The sequence below is a fragment of the Carcharodon carcharias genome, chromosome 8 (genome assembly GCF_017639515.1).
Source record: "Carcharodon carcharias isolate sCarCar2 chromosome 8, sCarCar2.pri, whole genome shotgun sequence".
Classification (NCBI taxonomy): domain Eukaryota; kingdom Metazoa; phylum Chordata; class Chondrichthyes; order Lamniformes; family Lamnidae; genus Carcharodon; species Carcharodon carcharias.
The window spans coordinates 16,402,053-16,423,099 of NC_054474.1; the positions used below are offsets into that span (position 1 = coordinate 16,402,053).

The 21,047-nt window shown below is 47.1% G+C and overlaps 1 protein-coding gene across 2 annotated transcripts; it reads right to left on the reverse strand.

The window, feature by feature from the left end:
• Positions 1-328: 328 nt before the first annotated feature.
• Positions 329-20,088, reverse strand: trim105 (tripartite motif containing 105). Of its 2 annotated transcripts, XM_041194090.1 has the most exons (6): positions 19,543-20,029; positions 12,479-12,574; positions 9,582-9,815; positions 7,418-7,437; positions 5,597-5,706; positions 329-2,105 (listed from the first exon to the last, which is right to left on the reverse strand). In XM_041194090.1, exons 1-6 carry the CDS (start codon positions 19,795-19,797, stop codon positions 1,561-1,563), a joined length of 1,260 nt encoding a protein of 419 aa, XP_041050024.1. In that variant the 5' UTR covers positions 19,798-20,029; the 3' UTR covers positions 329-1,560. The 2 variants fall into 2 exon arrangements, with proteins under 2 accessions (XP_041050024.1, XP_041050025.1); XM_041194091.1 differs by lacking the exon at positions 12,479-12,574 and having other exon boundaries at positions 19,543-20,088.
• Between the last annotated feature and the right edge of the window lie 959 nt (positions 20,089-21,047).

The window sequence follows — 21,047 nt, forward strand, 5'->3', positions numbered from 1 at the left end:
CTCTCTGTCCTTGGCTTCCTACAGTGCTCAACCAAAGCTTAACGTAAGCTGGAGGATCAGCACTTCAGCTTTTGGTTAGGCATTTCACAGCCTTCTGGGCTCAACCATTGAGTTGAACAACATCAGGTCACAATGCTGTCCCCCTCTATCAGTATTTTTGTTTAATAACGGGAGCTGGTGACGATTCCCCGATTCCTATTTATGTCTCCACTAGACCCACCTCTTAAAGTAAAATCAGCACAGGAGGAGGCCATTCTACCCGTCGAGTCCATGCTGGTTCAGAGCTTGAGAGAATGTTCGAAAAGTAACTCGATCCTTTGCATCCGAGTTTTCACAATGCAAGTTTTAATTTTTTAAAATAATGAATACAGCAACATTTCAGTGAACAGTTTGCATCGCAGGCAGAAACTAAGCGGAAGATTCATCAGAACAAAGTACTAACATTATTCAGCATTCTGTTCCCTGGTCTCTCCAGGGTTCACATCACAAGTTACACACCAAGCCCCTTAGCCAAGAAGATGGGGGCAACTTTGTAAGTCATAGTGGCTGCAGCAGATGAAGCCGGGCACAGTGCAGATGTCAGAGTGACAATGGAAAACAGCTCAGTGATTTAAGCAATTTTCCAAAGATGCACATTGCAAGCTAAATAAAAAGTTAATTGTTTGCTTCAATATTGATTATTCTACTTGAAAAAGTAAAATCTAAAACAGGAAAGATTTCGCCTACAAACTTTAAATCGAACACAAAAGATCATTTATAACCCATCGATAAGCGAGGTAAAATAAAAGGATTTATTGTGCTGCTGTCTAACTGATAGTAAGATCTGTGTTTGGGGCAATGGCGGGAAGGGAGAAGAGGGGAAGGATATGGATACCATTAGTTGAAACATGATGTCAGAAAAATAAGTAGTGAAAGAGAGAGAGAATTTGAAAAAGAAACAAGGGAGATTGACAAATCTTCCCATGGCCCCAAAACAGTTTAAAGTTTTATTGGAGCCAGAAAGAGTTAAACTCGACTCTCCAAACTGCAGAAATTTTCAATTTGATCTACTAAATTAATAGTATAATGGATTAATAGCAACACAGATTTTGGTGGCTGAAGTTCTATGAGCCGCCACCGGATGGCGGCCACTTCATTTTTTTTCCATCGGAAGGTAATTCTCTCACTCTCAAATTTCGTACCTTTTGTTACAAAAGTCTCCCCCACAACGATTTCTCCAATGGTCACAGTGAATGTCTAGTCAGTCTCGTCACAACCTCATCTTATCCTCACTTCCGGCTTTGAATTAGTGTGGTAAACAGGAAGAGAGGAAGGGATTAAAGATGGAGGGAAGGAGAGGAAAAGAGGTGGGGTGGGGAGGCAGAGACAGAGGAGAGTACTGAGCCCTGCTGAGCCCCCACAATCTCAGGAATAAAGCACTGAGGTGGGGTGGGGAGGGTAGGCCGTGGATCCCAAAGCCAGCAGACTCTGGGAAAACTATAGGATCCCCACCGTCACCTTCCACGTTGCTGGAAGGACCCAGTGCATTCGGCCCCACCTCAGACCCTACTCTCTCCCCCTCTATGGGCTGATCTGACAGAGTCGAAGGGGTGCAGAGTTGAGCCCCCCTTCGTTGAAGCAGGTGCTGAAGAAGGGGAAGACCCTCTCCGAGAAGGGCTGGCGGAAAGTCAGGAGGTGAGACATATCCTCAGCATTGTAGAACGAGAGGCGGCCGGCATCAAAATCCAGGAACAGTCCGATCCTCTTGGGCTTCCTCTGAATGGGCAGGCGTTTCCATGGCAACGTGCCAGCCCAATACTGATCGGTGTTCCTCAGGCGAAGGGTCCAGTAGCCATTGCAAGGCGAGACCTTAACCACAACCTTGCGGTCAACAGACTCCTTAGCAACACCCAGGTCCCACTTGGTCTTGCCATCCACCCCCACCTCCCAGTAGTGCCTCCCGCTCGAGAAGCCTTGGGAGGCCAGGACATTGACGCACTTATCGAATCGCTCAGGGTTGTTTGGAACAGGTTGCTGCTCATTGGCCTCGGTCACGCTGGTCAGATCCTCGGACACGGCCAGGTTAGGATGAGCGGTGTTCAGGTCGAAGGTCAATCGGGCTGGAGCTGATAGGAAAAAAATATTGGGACCATTTTCATGTCAACAAACACTCATTCAAGCTTAAGACATACGAGAAACACAGTGCATTCTACTTAACTGGAACAACTTGCATTTATATAGCACCTTCAAGAACATAAGAACTAGGAACAGGAGTAGGCAATTCAGCCCCTCGAGCCTGCCCCGCCATTCATTACGATCATGGCTGATCTCATTTCGGCCTCAACTCCAATTTCCTGCCCTCTCCCCATAACCTTTCAACCTGTTACTAATTAAAAATCTGTCCATCTCCTCAAATTTATTCAGCGTCCCGGCATCCAATACTCTCTGAGGTAGTGAATTCCACAGATTCACAACCCTTTCAGAAAAGTAATTCCTCCTCATCTCTGATTTAAATCTACCACTCCTTAGCCTAAAACTATGGCCTCTCATCCTAGACTGCCCCACAAGGGGAAACATCTGCTCCACGTCTATTTTCTCTATCCCCTTTAGCATCTTATATACCTCAATTAGATCTCCTCTCACCCTTCTAAACTCTAGCGAGTATAGGCCTGAACTGCTCAATCTCTCCTCATAAGACAAGCCCCGCATCTCTGGAATTAATCTAGTGAACCTCCTCTGAACCATCTCCAATGCAACTACATCCTTCCTCAAGTAAGGGGACCAAAACTGTGCACTTTAACAAGCATAAAACAATATTTGACACTGAGAAGCATAAGGAGATATTAATAAAATTAATAAAATCTCATAAAATTTGAACTAAGCACTAGGTTTTAAGGAGCATCTTAAAAGGGAGGGAATCCCAGAGCTCAGGACCCTGGTAGCTGAAGGCCCAGCCGCTAATGTGCAGCAATTTAAATCGGGGATATAGCAAGAGGTCAGAATTAGAGGAGCACAGAGAGCTCAGAGGATTGGAGGAGATTACAAAGATAGGGAGAGATGAGACCACGGAAGGATTTAAACACAAGGATGAGAATCTTAAGATAGAGGTGATGTCAGGCCAGGAGTCAATGCAGCTCAGCAAGCACAGGGATGATGGGTGAACAGAACTTGGTGTGCATTAGGATACAGGCGGCAGAGTTTTGGTTGAACTCAAGTTCATGGTGGGTGCAGAGCCTTGAATCACAGAGTGGTTACAACAGACCAAGGGGCCATTCAGGCCATTGTGTCCATGCCAGTTCTCTGCAGTAGCAACTCAGCTAGTCCAAGTTCCTTCTGAGCTCTGCAAATATTCTCTCTTCAGATGCTCATTCAATTCCCTTTTGAAAGCCAGGATTGAATCTGTGCCCACCACACTCTCAGGTGGCGCATTCCACATCTTAGCCACTCGCTACATACATTTTTCGTGTGTCGGCCTTTGGTTTTTTGCCAGTCACTTTAAATCTGGTTCTCGATCCTTCCACCAATGGGAGGAGTTTCTCCTTCTTTTACTCTGCCCGTATCCCTCATGATTTCGAATATCTCTATCAGATCTCCTCTCCACCTTCTCTTCCCTTCCAGCCCCAGCTTCTCCAATCTATCCACGTAACTGAAGCTCCTTTATTCCTGGAACCATTCTCGCAAACCTCTTCTGCAGCCTCTCTAATGCTTTCGCACCCTCCCCAAAGTGCGGTGCTCAGAATTGGGCGTAATACTCTAGTTGAGGCCGAGCCAGTGTTTTGTACAGTTCATCATAACCTCCTTGTTTTTGTACTTGGTGCCTTTGTAAATCCCAGGATTCTGTGTGCGCCTTAATAGCAGCTTTCTCAACCCATCCTGCCATTTTCACTGATTAATGGCACAACGACTGCCCCTGCAGCATCATTCTAATCATACCCTTTATTTTATATTGTCTCTCTGCATTCTTTCTATCGAAATGAATCCCTTCGCACTTCTTGGCATTAAATCTCATCTGCCACTTGCCTGTCCATTCCACCAGCCCACCCAAGTCCTCTTGAAGTCCAACACCATCCTCCTCACAGTTCACAGCACTTTTTAAAAGTGTTGCTCATCTGCACACCTACCCAAGCGTAGGTCATTAATATACATCAAGAGGAGCAGGGGTCCCAAGACTGACCCCTGGTGCACTCCACTATAAAAAGCTTTCCTTCAGTCTGAAAAACACCCATTCACCATTACCTTCCTGTCGCTCAGCCAATTTTGTATCCATGATGCCATGGTCCCTTTTATTCCATCGGCTTTAACTGTGCTGAGAAGTCTGTTATGTGGCACTTTATCAAATGTCTTTTGGATGTCCACACACATCACATGAACCATGTTACCCTCATCAACCCTGTTTGTTGAAAACCTCAATGAAATTAATTAGTTAAATACGAGGTGTATTAATTAGTTAAATACGACAGGCACCCATCCCATAATAAGTGGGGCAGGAGCACCATGGTGTACACACACACCACACACAGGCTGGCAGCTCACAGTCCTCTGTCATAAAGCCCAACTCTTGAGTTTCATTAAAGACTAGAACTAGGAGACACAGTTTAAGAATAAGAGGTCACCCTTTTACTAATGGAGGAGGAGGAGAAATTCTCTTCCCCAGGGAGAAGAGGTGGGTCACTGAATTTATTCAAGGCAGAGTTAGATTTTTGATAGACAACGGAGTCAAGGGCTATGGGGGGGCAGACAGGAAACTGGAGTTGAGTCCACAACCAGATCAGCCATGATCTTGATGGTGGAGCAGATTCAAATGACCAAGTGGCCTATTCCTGTTCCTAAGTGCTACATTCCCCAGTTAGAGGTTCTGCAATTCAGCTCAGGCCACCACCAAAATGGGTCAATGTCCAGTCTCCACCGTAGGCCTAATCAACTTGGTTTCCAGGCCCAAACTAGTACTAAGCATCAACAGGATGGTTAATCAGAGAGGAGACAGGATCTTAACAGTGTAGAGGGAGCTTTACTCTGTATCTAACCCCGTGCTGTACCTGTCCTGGGAGTGTTTGATGGGGACAGTGTAGAGAGAGCTTTACTCTGTATCTAACCCCGTGCTGTACCTGTCCTGGGAGTGCTTGATGGGGACAGTGTAGAGGGAGCTTTACTCTGTACCTAACCCTGTGCTGTACCTGTACTGGGAGTGTTTGATGGGGACAGTGTAGAGGGAGCTTTACTCTGTATCTAACCCCGTGCTGTACCTGCCCTGGGAGTGTTCGATGGGGACAGTGTAGAGGGAGCTTTACTCTGTATCTAACCCTGTGCTGTACCTGCCCAGGGAGTGTTTGATGGGGACAGTGTAGAGGGAGCTTTACTCTGTATCTAACCCCGAGCTGTACCTGCCCTGGGAGTGTCTGAGGGGGACAGTGTGAAAGCTTCCCTCTCGTGCTATTGTGTTGTGTTCCTGAATGGAAGCACAAAAACAGGAAATTACCAGTTGGGAATTGAAAGGTAAACATTTCCAATCAGCAGTCTGGAAATCGCTTGATCCAAAGCACCGGAGTGAGCACAGGGGAAAAAACACAGCAATGATCCAGATTGAGAGCTCATGATTGGCAGAGATGCTCAGAGTTACCTGGCTCTAGAGATTTGTACATCTTCTTCCAGATGATGTATTGAAGAGGTCCCGTGTAGCGAGCGCTGCGGAAATGGCTTCTGACATCTGGCTCACCATCAACCTGCACACTGGAGAATGGAAGAGAACTTCAACGGGACAATCACCTAGCAGAACCGGGACAGGGAGCATGGAAACCAGGCTGGGTAAGGGGCAGCAAGATTTCAGGAGTGGGGAAAAAGGAGAGTGTGCAAACCATATACAGAACTTTCCTAAATACCCACCCCTACAAAAATTATTCAGGCGCAGAAAGAGACTGAGTGGAAAAAACAGAGCGGACAGTGAGTGAGAACACAAAGTGGAGAAGGCGTAAATGATTACCTCCTCATACCACACACTGAACAGAAAGATCAACCATTTGCATTGACAAAGTGTCTTTAATGTAGGAAAATGTCCAAAGGCACTTCACAGGAGTGTTACAAAACAAAAAATTTATCATTTTATAATAATTAATAGTCACATAAGATATGAGGGCAGACAGCCCAAAGCTTGGTCAAAGAGGTAAGTTTTAAAGAGAGTCTTAAAGGGACAAAGTGAGAATGGGAAGGGTTAGCAAGGGAATTCTAAAGCTTTAGGGTCTTAGAAGCTGAAGGCATGGTCACCAGTGGTGGAATGAAGGAAATTGGGATTTGTTCAATGTAGTATAAGGGTATCTGACAGCAAGGGCGAGTGTGGGACTGGGAAACAGTACCGCCCACTGTGCAATGTAAAGAGACACATGGCCTGAGACTAGAGAAGGTTGTAGGCTGGACAGAGACCTGTGTAGAAGCAAGCATGGAGTTAGCTCATAGCTTGGACTATACCTTGTATACACGTAACTCACCTCCTGACTCCCCAAAGCCCGTCCACCATCTACAAAGCACAAGTCAGGAGTGTGATGGAATGCTCTCCGCTTGCCTGGATGAGTGCAGGTCCATCAACACAACACACTTGACACCACCCAGGACAAAGCCACCGCTTGATTGGCACCCCTTGAACAAACATTCACGACCTCCACCACCAATGAACAGTGGCAGCAATGTGTACCATCTACAAGACGCACCGCAGAAACTCACCAAGGCTCCTTAGACAGCACCTTCCAAATCCACCACCACTACCATCTAGAAGGACAAGGACAACAGATAGATGGGAACGCTACCACCTCGAAGTTCCTTTCCAAACCACTCACCATCTGAACATGGAAATAAATCTTCACTGTCGCTGGGTCAAGATTCTGGAACTCCCTCCCTAACAGCACAGTGGGTGTACTTACACCCAAGGGACTGCAGCGGTTTAAGAAGGCAGTTCACAACGACCTTCTCAAGGGCAATTAAGGATGGGTAATAAATGTTGACCTACCCAGTAACACCCACATCCCATAAATGAATAAAAAAAATGTACATAGTTACGTATTATTAATAAACACAACGTTCAATCATACAAGACTCAGAACCTCTTCATGAGACCGAGTGAATATACAACACTCAAGAGGCCAGGACTGGATGAGTGCTCAGATCTCCAAGTTTTCTGTGGGACTGTAGGAGATGGCAGAGATAGGGAGGGGGAAGAGGCCATAGGGGGATTTTAAAAACAAGGTTTGGAGCTTTAAAAATCAACATGTTAGCAGACTGGCAGCCAATGTAAGTAAGTGAGCACAAGGTGGGGGCGTTGGGCGAATGGGACTTGGCGAGAGTCAGGGCACAGGCTGCACTGGACAAACCCGATGGTGAGCTCAGCATAGTCTTAGTCTTTAACGGAGAACACGTTTGATTATACAATGCAACCACAGAAGAGTTTACATACCTGCGTGCTAGACCCCGAGTCTGAAACAGAAACAAAATGACGTAGAGTTAGCCATAACTCAAAGCCTCGGTATTCAGCATTGCGATTCCTGTTTTAGTGTACTGTTCCTCCAATTAACTGAACACACTATGCGCTTCCATTAGTCTGGATTCTTGGATCTCCACATGATTCAGGGAAAAGTGATACTGAACCATGATTCACTCATCCCCATCAGTGCTGAGTTTTACAGCACAGGAACAGGCCACTCAGCCCAACAGGTCTGTGCTAGCAGTTATACCTTATGAGCCTCCTCCCACTGACAACGTATTCTATTCCTTTCTCACCACGTTTAATTAGCTTCTCCTTAAACACATTTATATTCCTCACCTCAAATACACCCTGTGGTAACAAGTTCCACATTCTAACCTGCGAGAGCAATCCAAAACTAATCCCAGTGCCCCAGGCTCATCAGGGAGCACGCCTGCCCAAGTCAGAAAGTCAATGGGTTCCAGTACGTAATCCTGGCAGACACTTCCAATGCAGTACTGAGGGAGCACTGCACTGTCTGAGATGCCATCGTCCAAATGAGATGTTAAACTGAGGCCCCACCTGCTCTCTCAGGAGGGCACAACAGATCCCACGGCCACTATTTCAAACAGGAGCAGGTAGTACTCCCCAAAGTCCTGGAATAATTATCCCTTAGTCAGCATTTATTCTTCAAAACCAACGCCGCTAAAAAGACAGATTATCTGGTCATTATCACTTTGCAGTTTGTGGGGGCTTGCTGTGCACAAATGCAACCTCTTCTGTCGCTCCAAGATTGCCGATGAATTATTCTTGCTAAGAGCTTGGTCAGCAGTTTACAAATAAAGGAAGTGAGAGAAACCAGTTGCGAGTTTGTCTGTGTCTTCAGCAACCTCAAACATCTGGTATTTGCACGGAATGAGCAAAGGACAAGCTGAGACCAAACAGATAGGAATTGCAGAGATTTGAAAGCCCGAGGGCTGTTGGACTTTCATTTTAATTAAAACAAGAATGAAGAACATCCACAGCATTGAACTGGAGTATAATCAGCAAATTTCACTGTGCACAATTGGAGGCCATTTGGCCCATCATGTCTGTGCTGGCTCTTTGAAAGACCTATCCAATCGGTCCCATTCGCCATACCCTATCCCTATGGGCCTGAAAATATTTGTTCTTCAAGTATTTAGCCAATTCCTATGGGAAAATTATTAAATCTGCATCCATTAACCTGCCGGGCAGTGCATTCCACATCACAACAACTCGCTGCATAATTTAAAAAAACGTTTCCTCATCTCCCCACCGGCTCTTTTGCTAATCATCTTAAATCTGTGTCTTGATACCCGATACTGTCTATCCTCCAGACACCACCCCTCTCAGGAAACAGAGCTTCTTCAATCTAGCTTAGTAAAATTTCAGCCTATTGTTGAAGATGGTTTGGTTTTGTCTGGGAGTCCCTGACAGCTTTATTCAGCTTCCCAGACTCTCCACCCACTGATTTTCAATGCGTTTGGAGATCAGACAGAATTTGAGCATTGCTGGGAAAAGACACTTTGTCGAAGCTTTTTCGTCTTGCACTCATCAAGACAATCGCAAGGATACCAATGTCAGGGGAAGCAACAACTTTATACTGTGCGAGAAGAGGATGCTGATTGGTTGGCAAGCGGACTCTGACTTCTTTGCAGTCAGAGAAAACACATACACATTTTTCAGCTAGACAAAAATTAAGTCATAGCCATTCACTGGTTCATTCCTCAGGACAATGCCTTACCAGAGTCAAGCTGCCTGGTTTAAATTTCAAATAACGCTTGGCAGTCAACTGTCAGTCACCATTAACTATGCATTCTCCGTGACAATGCCTCTACCAGAGTGCACTGACCAACCAATCAGAACTCTGTTCTCATGCAGCATAAGGTTGTTGCTTCCTCTGACACTGGCATTCTTGCAACTGTCCTGATGAGTGCAAGCCAAAAAGCTTCAACAAAATGTCCTTTTTCTGTAGCACTAAATCAGACAGATTCAACTCTCCCCCCCGCACCCGAGGCATGGGGGTGTGGGGTGGGGGGGGGGTGGGGTACAGCCAACTCTCACCCATCGCTCATACCCACTCCCCCTGCACCCCACTCCCCACTTTTCTGTACTCCCACCATGAAACAGTTGTTACCTCAATCAGCACTGTACTCTTGAGCTGCTCCAGGCACCCCTGGGTGCAGCTGATCAGCTGCTCCAGCTCCTCTAGCCCTGCATTCAGCTGCTGGACGTGGCTCTCCAGCTTCTCCAGAGCCGAGGCCTCGTCCTGTTGCAGCTCGGAAACCAGGCTGCTCTCTTCCTTCCAAAGGATCTGGTGCATCCTCTCAAAGTCGCTCCTCACCCTCAGCTGGAGATCGGCAGAGTCCGTCTGTAAAAGAAAACGGGTTCTGAAAACGCTCCCAAACATCTCTTGGGGAACCCGCACCAGTTCACGGGACTGTCGAGCAAAGCAGGAGATCCATTCAGCCTTTCGTGCCTGTGCTGGACCTTTCAGAGAAGCTGCTTAAGTACCAAACCCAACTGCTCTTTCCGTACAATCCAGCCCTTTCCAACCCTTTTTCCTATTCCCATTATCCTCAGCTGAATTTTTTTTCCCTGACTCAGGGTAATTCCAACCCATATCGCAATCAGCTTCTTCCAGGATTTTAAGGGTCACCGAGATTAACGCCAGTCCAAATTTGAAACAAAAAAAAAAGCGGAAAATGCTGGAAAAACTCAGCAGGTCTGGCAGCATCTGTGGAGAGAGAGAAACAGAGTTAACGTTTCAAGTCCAATATGACTCCTCTTCAGAACTGGAAAGAGGTAGAAATGTGATGGGTTTAATGTTGTTGAAAAAGGGAGGGGAGGGGCAAGTAGAGCAAAATAGAAGGTCAGCGATAAATTAGGAGAGATTAAGCGAGAAACATGCAATGGAACGCAAGACAAAGGGATTGGTAAGGACAGTATTAAAGACTAAAGCTTTGGTCCAAAGAAGGCGTGAATAGCAGTTATAAAGGTCTGAAAGCAAAATAGCAGAATGTGTTAGTAGCAAAGAAAGGGTCAGCACTGTCTGAAAGCAAAACACGAGATAAGATACTGACTGACATTTGGGGAAATGGTGGGGAAGGGAGAGTTCAAGATGGAGGACAGAGTTCATGGTCTGAAGTTGTTGAACACAATGTTGATCCAGAAGGCTGTAAAGTGCCTAACTGAAAGATGAGGTGCTATTCCTACGATTTGCGCTGGGCCTTACTGGAACACTGTAGCAGCTGAGGACAGAAATGTGGGCTTGAGAGCAAGATGGCGAATTGAAATGGCAAGCAGCAGGAAGGTCAGGATCATGCTTGTGGACTCAACAGAGGTGTTCTGCAAAGCGGTCACCCAGTCTGCGTTTAGTCTCCTCAATGTAGAGATTGCACTGAGAGCAGCAAATACAGCAGCCTAAATTGAAAGAAGTGCAAGTAAATCACTGCTTCACCTGGAAGGAGTGTTGGGGCCTTGGACAGGGAGGAGGGACGAGGTAAAGGGGAAGGTGCCACACCTCCTGCAATTATATGGGGAAGTGAAATAGTATCGGGGGTGATAGAGGAGTGAGCCAGGATGTCACAGAAAGAACAGTCCTGACAGATGATGGTAGGGCAGGTGAAGGAAAGACATGTTTGGTGGTGGCATCAAGTTGGAGTTGGCAGAAATAGAGGAGGCTGATGGGGTGGAAAGTGAGGACAAAGCGAATCCTCTCACGGGTCTGGAAGACAAGGGGTGAGTGCGGGTAATGGGTTAGATACGGTTGAGGGCCCTGTTAACCATAGTGGGAAGGGCACTTCAGCTCAGGAAAAAAGGAAGACATGTCAGAAATGCCATTTTGTAAGGCAGCAACATCGGAACAGATGCAACGGATGTAGAACAACTGGGAGAATGGGATGGAGTCCTTACTGGAAGCAGGTTGTGAGGAGCTGTAGTGGAGGTAGCTGTGGGAGTTGGTGGGCTTGTAATGAATATTGGTGGACAGTCCATCACCAGAAATGGAGACAGGGAGGTCAAGGAAGAGGAGCATTGGAGATGGACCATGTGAAGGTGAGAGAAGGGTGGAAATTGGAAGCAAGATTGATGAACTTTTCCAGTTACAAGCAAGAGCACAAAGCTGCACCAATACAGTCATCGATGTACCAGAAAATGGGTAATGGGAGAGGAGACAGGAGTAGGACTGGGACAAGGAATGTTCCACATATCCCACAAAGAGATGGGTGTAACTACAGCCCTTGCAGGTGCCCAGAGTCTTTTATTTGAAGGAAGTGCGATGAGTTAAAGGGGGAATTATTCAATGAGGGGGCACGTTCAGCTAGGCGGTGGAGAGTGATGGTGGATGGTGATTGCTTGGGCTTCCATTCAAGGAAGAAGCGGAGAGCCTCAGACCATCCTGGTAGGGGTTGGAGGTGTGGAGGGATTGGACATTCATGGTGAAAAGGCAGTTAGGGCCATGAAACTGGAAAATGTTGATATGACGTAGGGCATCAGAGGAGTTGCAAAAGTAAGTGGGAAGAGACTGGACAAGGGGAGAGAGAATGGAGTCAAGGTGGAATTCAAAAGGAAAGGAGCAGGCTGACATGATGGGACTACTAGGACAGTCCTGTTTGTGGATTTTGAGAAGGAGGTAGAAGCAGGCTGTGTGGGGTTGGGAGACTGTGAGGTTGGAGGCTGTCGAGGGAAGATCTTCAGAGGAGATGAGGTCAGCGACAGTCCTGGAAACAACGGCTTCATGTTTGATGGTGGGATCATGGTCCAGGAGGAGGTACGAAGAAGTGTCTGAGGGTTGGCACTCAGCCTCTGCGAGGTAGAGGTCAATGCGTCAGGCAGCAACAGCACCACCCTCGTCGGCAGGTTTGATAACGAAGTCAGGGTTGGACCTGAGAGAACGGAGTGCCGCAAGTTCAGAACGAGACAGGTTGGAGTGAGTGAGAGGAGCAGAGAAATTCCGACAGCCAATGTCACACTGGCAATTCTCAATGAAAAGATCAAGACAGGTAAGGGATCGACACCCCAGTCCAAATTTACCTGGATTCCCACAATCTTTTCCTCGTCTCGCTTCTTCATCTTCACAAACATATCCACTTGGTCCCGGTGACACTTCAGGACATCAGACAGATGTTTCTGAAAGATATCATCGGAAGGTAGAAGGCTCAGTGTAGAACATTCCAGTCCAACCCAAGGGAGATCAATAGGTTTTTAAAAACAACTTTTTGTGCTCAAACATCCAAGTGCTGGGGCGGGTTGAGATAATTTGGACAGGATGGGGTAGAGTTTCCACGTTGGGCACAATCGCCAATTCCTGCCACAAATTATCTCAACCTCCACCCCCACCCTCCCCCACCCCAACCCCCAAAAAGCCCAATTTGAGAAATGTTCTCCCCACCCCCCCACCAAGGACAAGCTTTATATCTGCCACAGATCAGGGTGGTTGGGCAGTGTTTTAGAAAGTAAATATATTGAATGTTTTTCAAACTGGTTTAAGAGTGGTCGCTTGGTATCTTTCAATTAATACAGCTGTGGGGTGGGGCGGGAGGGGGGGTGGAGTTGAAGGTCCACAAGCTGCCACAATGTGGAAATTTGCCATGGTGATTAATTCAATTGGGGGTGGGGGTGATGCCCAACTTTGTGGGCGGGGCCAGTGTTCAGCAGAATGCTTTTCAAAACCACCGCACAGCATCCCGGTTTCCTCAGTATGATTGCGCTTAGAATTGCATGGTCCTTTGCAATAGGGGAGCGGTAGCACAACAGACGTGTTACTGGTCCAGCAATTCAGAGACAAGAGTTCAAATCCCGCCATGGAATCTGGGGAACGTAAATTCAATCAATTAAATAAATCCAGGATAAACAGTTAGTCTTGCGGTGACCATGAAATGGTGACTCCAGTCCCACATCAATGTCTTTGGCTCTTAACTGCCATTTAAAATAACCTTGCAAGGCAATCAGTTGTATCAAGCCCATTCCCAGTGGCTCAAGGTGGCTCACTTCGTAGGAGGAATGGGCAATAAATGCCTTCCAAATTCGGAGATTGAAGTCAAGAAAGACTCTAGTAAGCCTGGTGATGACAATAATAACAACAACCTGTATTTATGAATTACTCGTAGGGGAGATGGTGGTGCAGTGACAATGTGACTGGACTAATAATCCTGAGGCCCAAGTTAATGCTCTTGGCACATGGGTTCAAACCCCACCATAGCAGCTAGAATTATAAGGCCAGCCTCAGTAATGGTGGCCATGAAACTATCGTTAATTGTTGTAAAAATCCATCTGGTCCACTAATGCCCCTTTAGGAAAGGAAATCCACTGTCCTTACCTGGTCTGGCCTACATATGACTCCAGACTGTAGGTGCAATGGCCTAGCATGCCACTCAGTTCAAGGGCAATTAGGGATGGGCAACAAATGCTGGCCTTGCCAGTGATACCCACATCTCAAAGAATAAATGACTTATGTGGCACATTTAAGGTAGTAAAACGTGCACAGGCAACAGCAGTATTATCAAACCAAATTTGACACCGAGCCACATGAGTTCAGGTGACCAAGCTTGGTCAAAGAAGATGACTTTAAGCATCTTAAAAGGAGGGAATTTTAGGGAAAGAATTCCAGAGTTTGGGGCCGAGACAGCTGAAGGCATGGCCACCAATGGGGAGTGATTAAAATCTGGCAGGTTCTAGAGGTCAGGGCTGGAGAAACTCAATGAACTCGAAGGGTTCTAGGGCTGGAGGAGATTAAAGATAGGGAGGAGCGAGGAGGCAACAGAAGGATTTGAACACGAGGATGAGAATTTTAAAATCAAGGCACTGCCAGACACAGAGACAGTGAGCCACAGTGGGTGATGAGTGAATGGGACTTAGTGCAAGTTGGGATAAGGGGCAGCAAGACAGATCGGTCTGCACTTTCAGGTCCTACTTGTCACCCACAAATATGTTCAAACATCTCCCACTTCTCCAGTGCAGAATCTTAATTTTCTCTCGCCAGGTGTCCCCGAGCTTTATTGCCACTTCAGTTCCACACCAAATTCCAGGACATTTTACTCAGTGAGAGGCTTGGGCTGAGATGAGGTTCTCCACATGATTTCAGTTCCGCTCTCCAATGTTGCAATCTGCTTGGGAGAACTGCTGACTAAAAGGGCCAGGAATGGAACTGAGGCCACTGGATGTGCCTGAAGCTAAGCACGACACTGAGCTCCAGACATAGCTGCAGTTGAACGACAAACCTGTTCTGGGCATCGATAGGCCATATGGTCCTACCTTTGCTGTCTCAGTCAATGATGTGGGTGTCACTGGAAAGACCAGTAGGTATTGTCCATTCCTAATTACTCTTGGCTCTCACTACCTGTTGCCAGCCCAGTCTGGCAGCTACATCCTGCAGGACTTGGTCAGTAGTAGCGCTAGCGAGCCACTCCTGGTGATGGACATTGAAGTTCCCCACCCAGGTGGTAATCATCAGCAGGTTTATTTTCCCATGTTTAGGCTGATGTCGTGAGGCTTGATGGGGTCTGAGTCAATGTTAACGGGGCAATCACACCCAACTATGTCTCACTGTGCCACCACATCTAGAGGAGTCTGGGATGTTGGCTGAAAGGTACGATTCTGAGAGTATTGTTAGAACTCAGAGAGGGGGAGGCAGCATAGCACTATTGTCGCTGGACTAGTAATCCAGCGGTCCAGGGTCCGAATCCCACCAGGGCAGATGGTGAAATTCGAATTCAATAACAATCTGGAATTAGAAGTCTAATGATGATCCATTGTCGATAAAAGCCCCTTTAGGGGATGAAATCCGCCGCCCTTCCCTACATGTGACTGCAGCAATGTGGTTGTTTGACTCCTAACTGCCCTCTGAAATGGCTGAGCAAGCCACTCAGTTGTATCAATCCACTAAAAAAGTCTAAAATGGGACCATGTGGACCACCTGGCATTGACCTAGGTACCGGGAACAACAATGGCAAACTCGGCCCTCTTGGCCCTGTAAAGTCCTGCTTACTAACATCTGGGGGCTAGTGCCAAAATTTGGAGAACTGTCTCACAGACTAGTTAAGCAACAGCCTGATGGAAACATGCCTTGCAGACAATGTCCCAGACACCACCATCACCATCCCTGGGTATGTCCTGTCCCACTGGCAGGGCAGACCCAGCAGAGATGGCTGCACAGTGGTATACAGTCAGGAAGGAGTTGCCCTGGGAGTCCTCAACATCGACTCCGGACCCCATTAAGTCTCACAGCATCAGGTCAAACATGGGCAAGGAAACATCCTAATGAGTAGCACATATCCCCACCCCCAGCTTCAGCTGATGAATCAGCGCTCCTCCATATTGAACACCACTTGGAAGAAGTGCTGAGTGTGGCAAGGGCACAGAATATACTCTGGGTGGGGGATGTCAATGTCCATCACCAAGAGTGGCTCGGTAGCACCACTAATGACCAAGTCCTAAAGGACACAGCTTCTAGACTGGATCTCCGACTGGTGGCGAGAGAACCAAGAGGGAAAAACATACTTGACCTCATCAGATGCATCTGTCCATGACAGTATCAGTAGGAGTGACCACCATAACAAGTCGTTGTGGAGATAATGTCCTATCTTCATATTGGACGATACCCTCCATTGTCTTGTGTGGCACTACTGCTGTGGGAAATGGGATAGATTTTGAATAGGTCTAGCAACTCAAGACTGGGCATCCATGAGGTGCTGTGGATCATCAACAGCAGCAGAACTGCATACAACAATAATCTGTAGCCTCATGGCCTGGCACATCTCCACTCTACCATTACCACAACACCAGGGGATCAACACAGGTTCAGTGGAAGAAGTCATCAACAATACTATCAAGCGGCACTTGCTTAGCAATAACCTGCTCACTGATGCCCAGTTTGGGTTCCGCCAGGGCCACTTAGCTCCCGACCTCATTGCAACCTTGGTTCAAACATGAGCAAGAGCTGAACTCCAGAGACGAGGCGAGAGTGACTTCCCTTGATATCAAGGCCACATTTGACCAAATGTGGCATCAAGGAGCCCTAGCAAAACTGAAGTCAATGGGAATCAGGGAGAAAACTCTCCACTGGTTGGAGTCATACATTGCACGACAGGAAGATGGTTGTGATTGTTGGAGGTCAGTCATCTCAGCTCCAGGACATCACTGCAGGAGTTCTTCAGGGTAATGCACTTGGCCCAACCATCTTCAGCTGCTTCATCAATGACCTTCCTTCCATCATAAGGTCAGAAGTGGGGATGTTCACTGATGGTTGCACAATGTTCAGCACCATTCGCAACTCCTCAGATACTGAAGCAGCCCATGTCCAAATGCAGCAAGACCTGGGCAATGCCCAAACTTGGGCTGACAAGTGGCAAGTAACATTCATGCCACACAAGTACCAGGCAATGACCATCTCCAACAAAAGGGAGAATCTAATCATCACCCCCTGGCATTCAATGGCATTACCATCACTGAATCCCCTATCAACATCCTGAGGGTTACCACTGACCAGAAACTGAATTGGACTAGCCATATAAATACTGTGACTACAAGAGCAAGCCAGAGGCTAGGAATCCTGTGACGAGTAACTCACCTCCTGACTCCCCAAAGCCTGTCCACCATCTACAAGGCACAAGTCAGGAGTGTGACGGAATACTTTCACTTGCCTGGATAGTGCAGTTCCAACAACACTCATGAAGCTTGACACCATCCAGTACAAAGCAGTCCACTTGATTGACACCCCTTCCACAAACATTCACTCCCTCCACCACCGACGCAGAGTGACAGCAGTGTGTACTACCTATAAGATGCACTGCAGGAACTCACCAAGCCTCCTTAGGCAACACCTTCTAAACCACGACTGCTACCATCTAGAAGGACAAAGGCAGCAGATACTTGGCAGGAGGGCACAAACCCACAGCAATCTAGTTGCCTCTCAAATGTCCTCTGACCAAACAAATCAGTTCCAGGGTTGTTAGGGATGGGCAACAAATGCTGGCCTTGCCAGCAATGCCCAGATCCCATGAAAGAATATATATTTTTTAAAATCCCATAATTGGTTCTCACAATCAGAAATAGCACTCAGGTGAGATCAGGGTTAGGCTGAGTGTTAAATTGATTTCAGTCTACATAGACTTGAGAAAAAACGCTCTCCTAAGTTAGAGCAAAAAACAAGCAATTAACACAACCCCTCATTGTTTTATGCCAAAAAGTAATCAGCTTGCGAGGATTTGCGAGTTGAATTTCTACTCGAGAGTCAACAAGACTTTGATCCATAATTGCACCTCACACTCCTCTGCAAGCTAGTCTCCTCCACATGATCCAAAGTACACTAAAAATAAATAATTTTCCAATCTTTAAATAATGCAGCAAAACAGGATTTTTGGGAATTGTAGATTCTTATGGTGGATGTCATTTGTTTCTGTGTCCTTTCTTTAAAAGAGGTTTTCAGTTAGTTCCACTGTCCCCATGGATATGAAATTATCTTCTTTCCCCAAGTTTATATCCCATTCTGCATCAAATATTACTGTCGAATCTGTTTTCACTGCTGTTTTCAGGCAACTCATTCAGAGCCCGAGGTTAAAAAAAAACCCTTTGGTTCTTTTGTCAATTGTCTTAAATCTGTGTCTTCTTGTCACTGGAAACAGTTTTTCCTTATTTACCCCATCAAAATCCTTGATCCTGAATCAGGAAGTTTAGTGTTGCTCAAATCTGATTAAGGGTCGACCATAATGACTTTCAAAATTCAATCACATGTTATTCGGGCAAGTGCAGCAACCACTTTGCCCACAGCAAGATCCCAAACTGCATTAAGCGAGCTGAATGACACACTTCACGTGAGCTGGCCTACGTGACCAGGAGAACTTCCCACTCCTTGGACAAACTCTGATTTAGTCCAAACTGCAAAAGGGGCAAACAAGTCACAAATTTTCAGCTCATATCAAAATTTGAGACCTTGCATTTTTGTAGCAGCTTTCACAACCTTATAATGACCCAAGTGCTTTACAGCCGTGGCCAACTAGTGCTCTGTCAAAGTGTAGGTAACGCAGCAGCCAATTTGTGCACAGCAAGATCTCAAACAACACCATGATCACGTTTATTTTTGAGTGATGTTGGTTAAGGGATAAATATTGACCAAGGATGTCAACACACTCTTCTTTGAAATCCTGCCATAGGATCTTTTACATCTACCGAGAGAGAGCAGACATGCTCTCTGTTTAATGTCTCATCTGACAAATGGTACCGCTGGCAGAGCAGCATCCCTTCAGTACTGCACTGGGTGTGTTAGACTGGATCTTGTGCTCAACTCTCTGGAGAGAGAATTGAACCCATGATACTCTGACTGAGGTGAAATTAAGTTGAACTTTTATAAAACTCTGGTTAGGCCGTAACTAGGGCACTGAGACCAGTTCTGGTCACCATACTTTTGGGAACATACAAGGGTCCTTGAGGGGATGCACAGGAGAGTTACCAGAATCATTCCAGGGTTAGGTTGGAGAACCTGGGATTGTTCTAGGGTCAAAGGTGACATTTGATAGAAGTGTACAAGATTATGGTAGGTTTAAATAAAGTAAACACAGAAACTGTTCTCATTAGCTTATGGTACAAGGTCCAGGGGACACATTTAAGGTTTTGGGCAAGAGTGCATGGGGGAGGGGGTAGGAATGTGAAGAACTATTTTTTTTAAAAAACCCAGTGAGAGGTAATGATTTGGAACTCAATACCCACAAGGGCAGTGGAAGCATATACCATGAAAGTGAAATGGGGAGGAGGGAAATAAACTTGCGGGGATAGAGCAAGCAGGGGAACGGGACGGACTACATTACTCCAGGGAGAGTTGGCATGGATCCCTTTGGGCCGAATAGCCTTCTTCTGGGGCCCTGATGACTCTTGAGGGTCGAGAGCGATATGGACTGAGCCACGTCTAACATTAAATTTGATTTGAATTGAATTGTGGCGTGAAATGCAGTTTTACCTCCCCCCTCCCCTTTACCCAACCCTACCCTACCCAATAAACAGAAGCTGATTGGGGGGGTGGGGGTGGTGAAGAGTCGAGTCCCGGACTTGCTGTAATTGACAATGCGCCGGAATGGAGGGCGCGCACCTGCACATCACCCGCTCACCTGCAGCCTGAGCCGAAAGTCCTGGGTGCTGGCCCCTCTCATCTTCTCCACCACCCCGGCCACCAGGTAGTTGGTGCGGAACTTCTTGGAGTCGAACTGGCGGCGGCACTGGGGACAGGACACGGTGGTGCGGGAGCCTCGCCAGAATCGCAGGATGCACCTCTTGCAGAAATGGTGCATGCACTCCAACATGACCGGCTCCTGAAACATCTCGCAACAGATACAGCAGGTCAGTTCATCCGTAACGCCCTCCATCCTTCGCTCGGCAGCCAGACACACACACACACACACACACACACTGTTTCTCTCTCTTTCTGAGATTGGCAGCAAATTCACAAACCACTCTCTCTCCCACCTACCCAACCAACCACCCACCCAACGCTTAAGAAACTTCGCCACATCTCGACAACTTTTCCACTACTTTCGATTTCGCCCGTGCTCCACCCATTATTTTTTTTTCTCACTCACTCATTCCTTTCCTTCCCACCCCCGTCGTCCCCTGTCGAACCAATTAAATCGCAGACAACAATCTTATGAAGCATTCCTCGTCCGCCCTGACCCAGTGTTGTTTGGTGGGGGTGGAGATCCAATAGCAGCTGCTGATTTTCAGGCTGCGTTTCCTGGGACTGAGTCACAGGGAAGTTTATCTTGGCAGTCAGGTTGGAACTTTTCTTTTGCCAGGGATTGCAGAACAAAAGATCTCGGTGTTTCATGTGTAGAACACGCACCATGTAGATGCCAACATAGACCCGCGGTAAATACTGACACTCTTTACCCCCCCTCCAGGAACATTCTCCCCAGGGACACCCCCCCCCACCCCCACCCCTGTAAGTACTTGACACTCTCCTCAGGGACCTCCCCCTCCCTGTAAAGTAAAGCAAAATGCTGGAAAAAGATCAGCAGGCCTTGCAGCATCTGTGCAGAGAGAAACAAGAGTTTGCATTCACCCCTTGTAAATCACAGAATCACCCAGTGCAGAAGAGGCCCTTCAGCCCATCGAGTCTGCACCGACAGGTGAGAAATGCTGACACATTCCCAGGGCCCCACCCCACCCTTGTAAATACAGACACAATCCCCGAGGACCACCTGTAAATATGACACCCCACCCCCAGCGACCCCCTGTAAATACTGACATGTCCAGGCACCCCCCCAACCCCTGTAATACCTACACATTTCACAGGGCCCCCATGTAAATACTGACACTCCCCGGGGATCCCCTGTAAATACAGCCACATCCCCCCCCCCCCACCCCCATCCAGGGAGCCCAGTAAATACTGACACTCCCCTGGACCACCCTGTAAATACTGACACTCTCAGGGGTCCCCTCTAAATACTCTCACAGCCCACGGAGACCCCTGTAAATACTGAAAACACTCCCCAGGGACCACCTGTAAATACTGACACACCCCCGAGATCCCCTGTAAATACTGACACTCCCTGGGGACCCCCTGTAAATACTGACACACCCACGAGACCTCCTGTAAATAGTGACACACCCCTGGAGA

What these genes read in the sequence shown, in the direction of transcription:
- trim105 (XM_041194090.1), bottom strand. Translation starts at nt 19,797, where the DNA reads ATGGAGGGCGTTACGGATGAACTGACCTGCTGTATCTGTTGCGAGATG. An exon ending in AGAGTACAGTGCTGATTGAG is followed by an intron (nt 7,438 to 9,581) that starts GTAACAACTGTT and finishes TTTCTGTTTCAG; the next exon opens with ACTCGGGGTCTAGCACGCAG. An exon ending in ACTCGGGGTCTAGCACGCAG is followed by an intron (nt 5,707 to 7,417) that starts GTATGTAAACTC and finishes TCCATTCTCCAG; the next exon opens with TGTGCAGGTTGATGGTGAGC.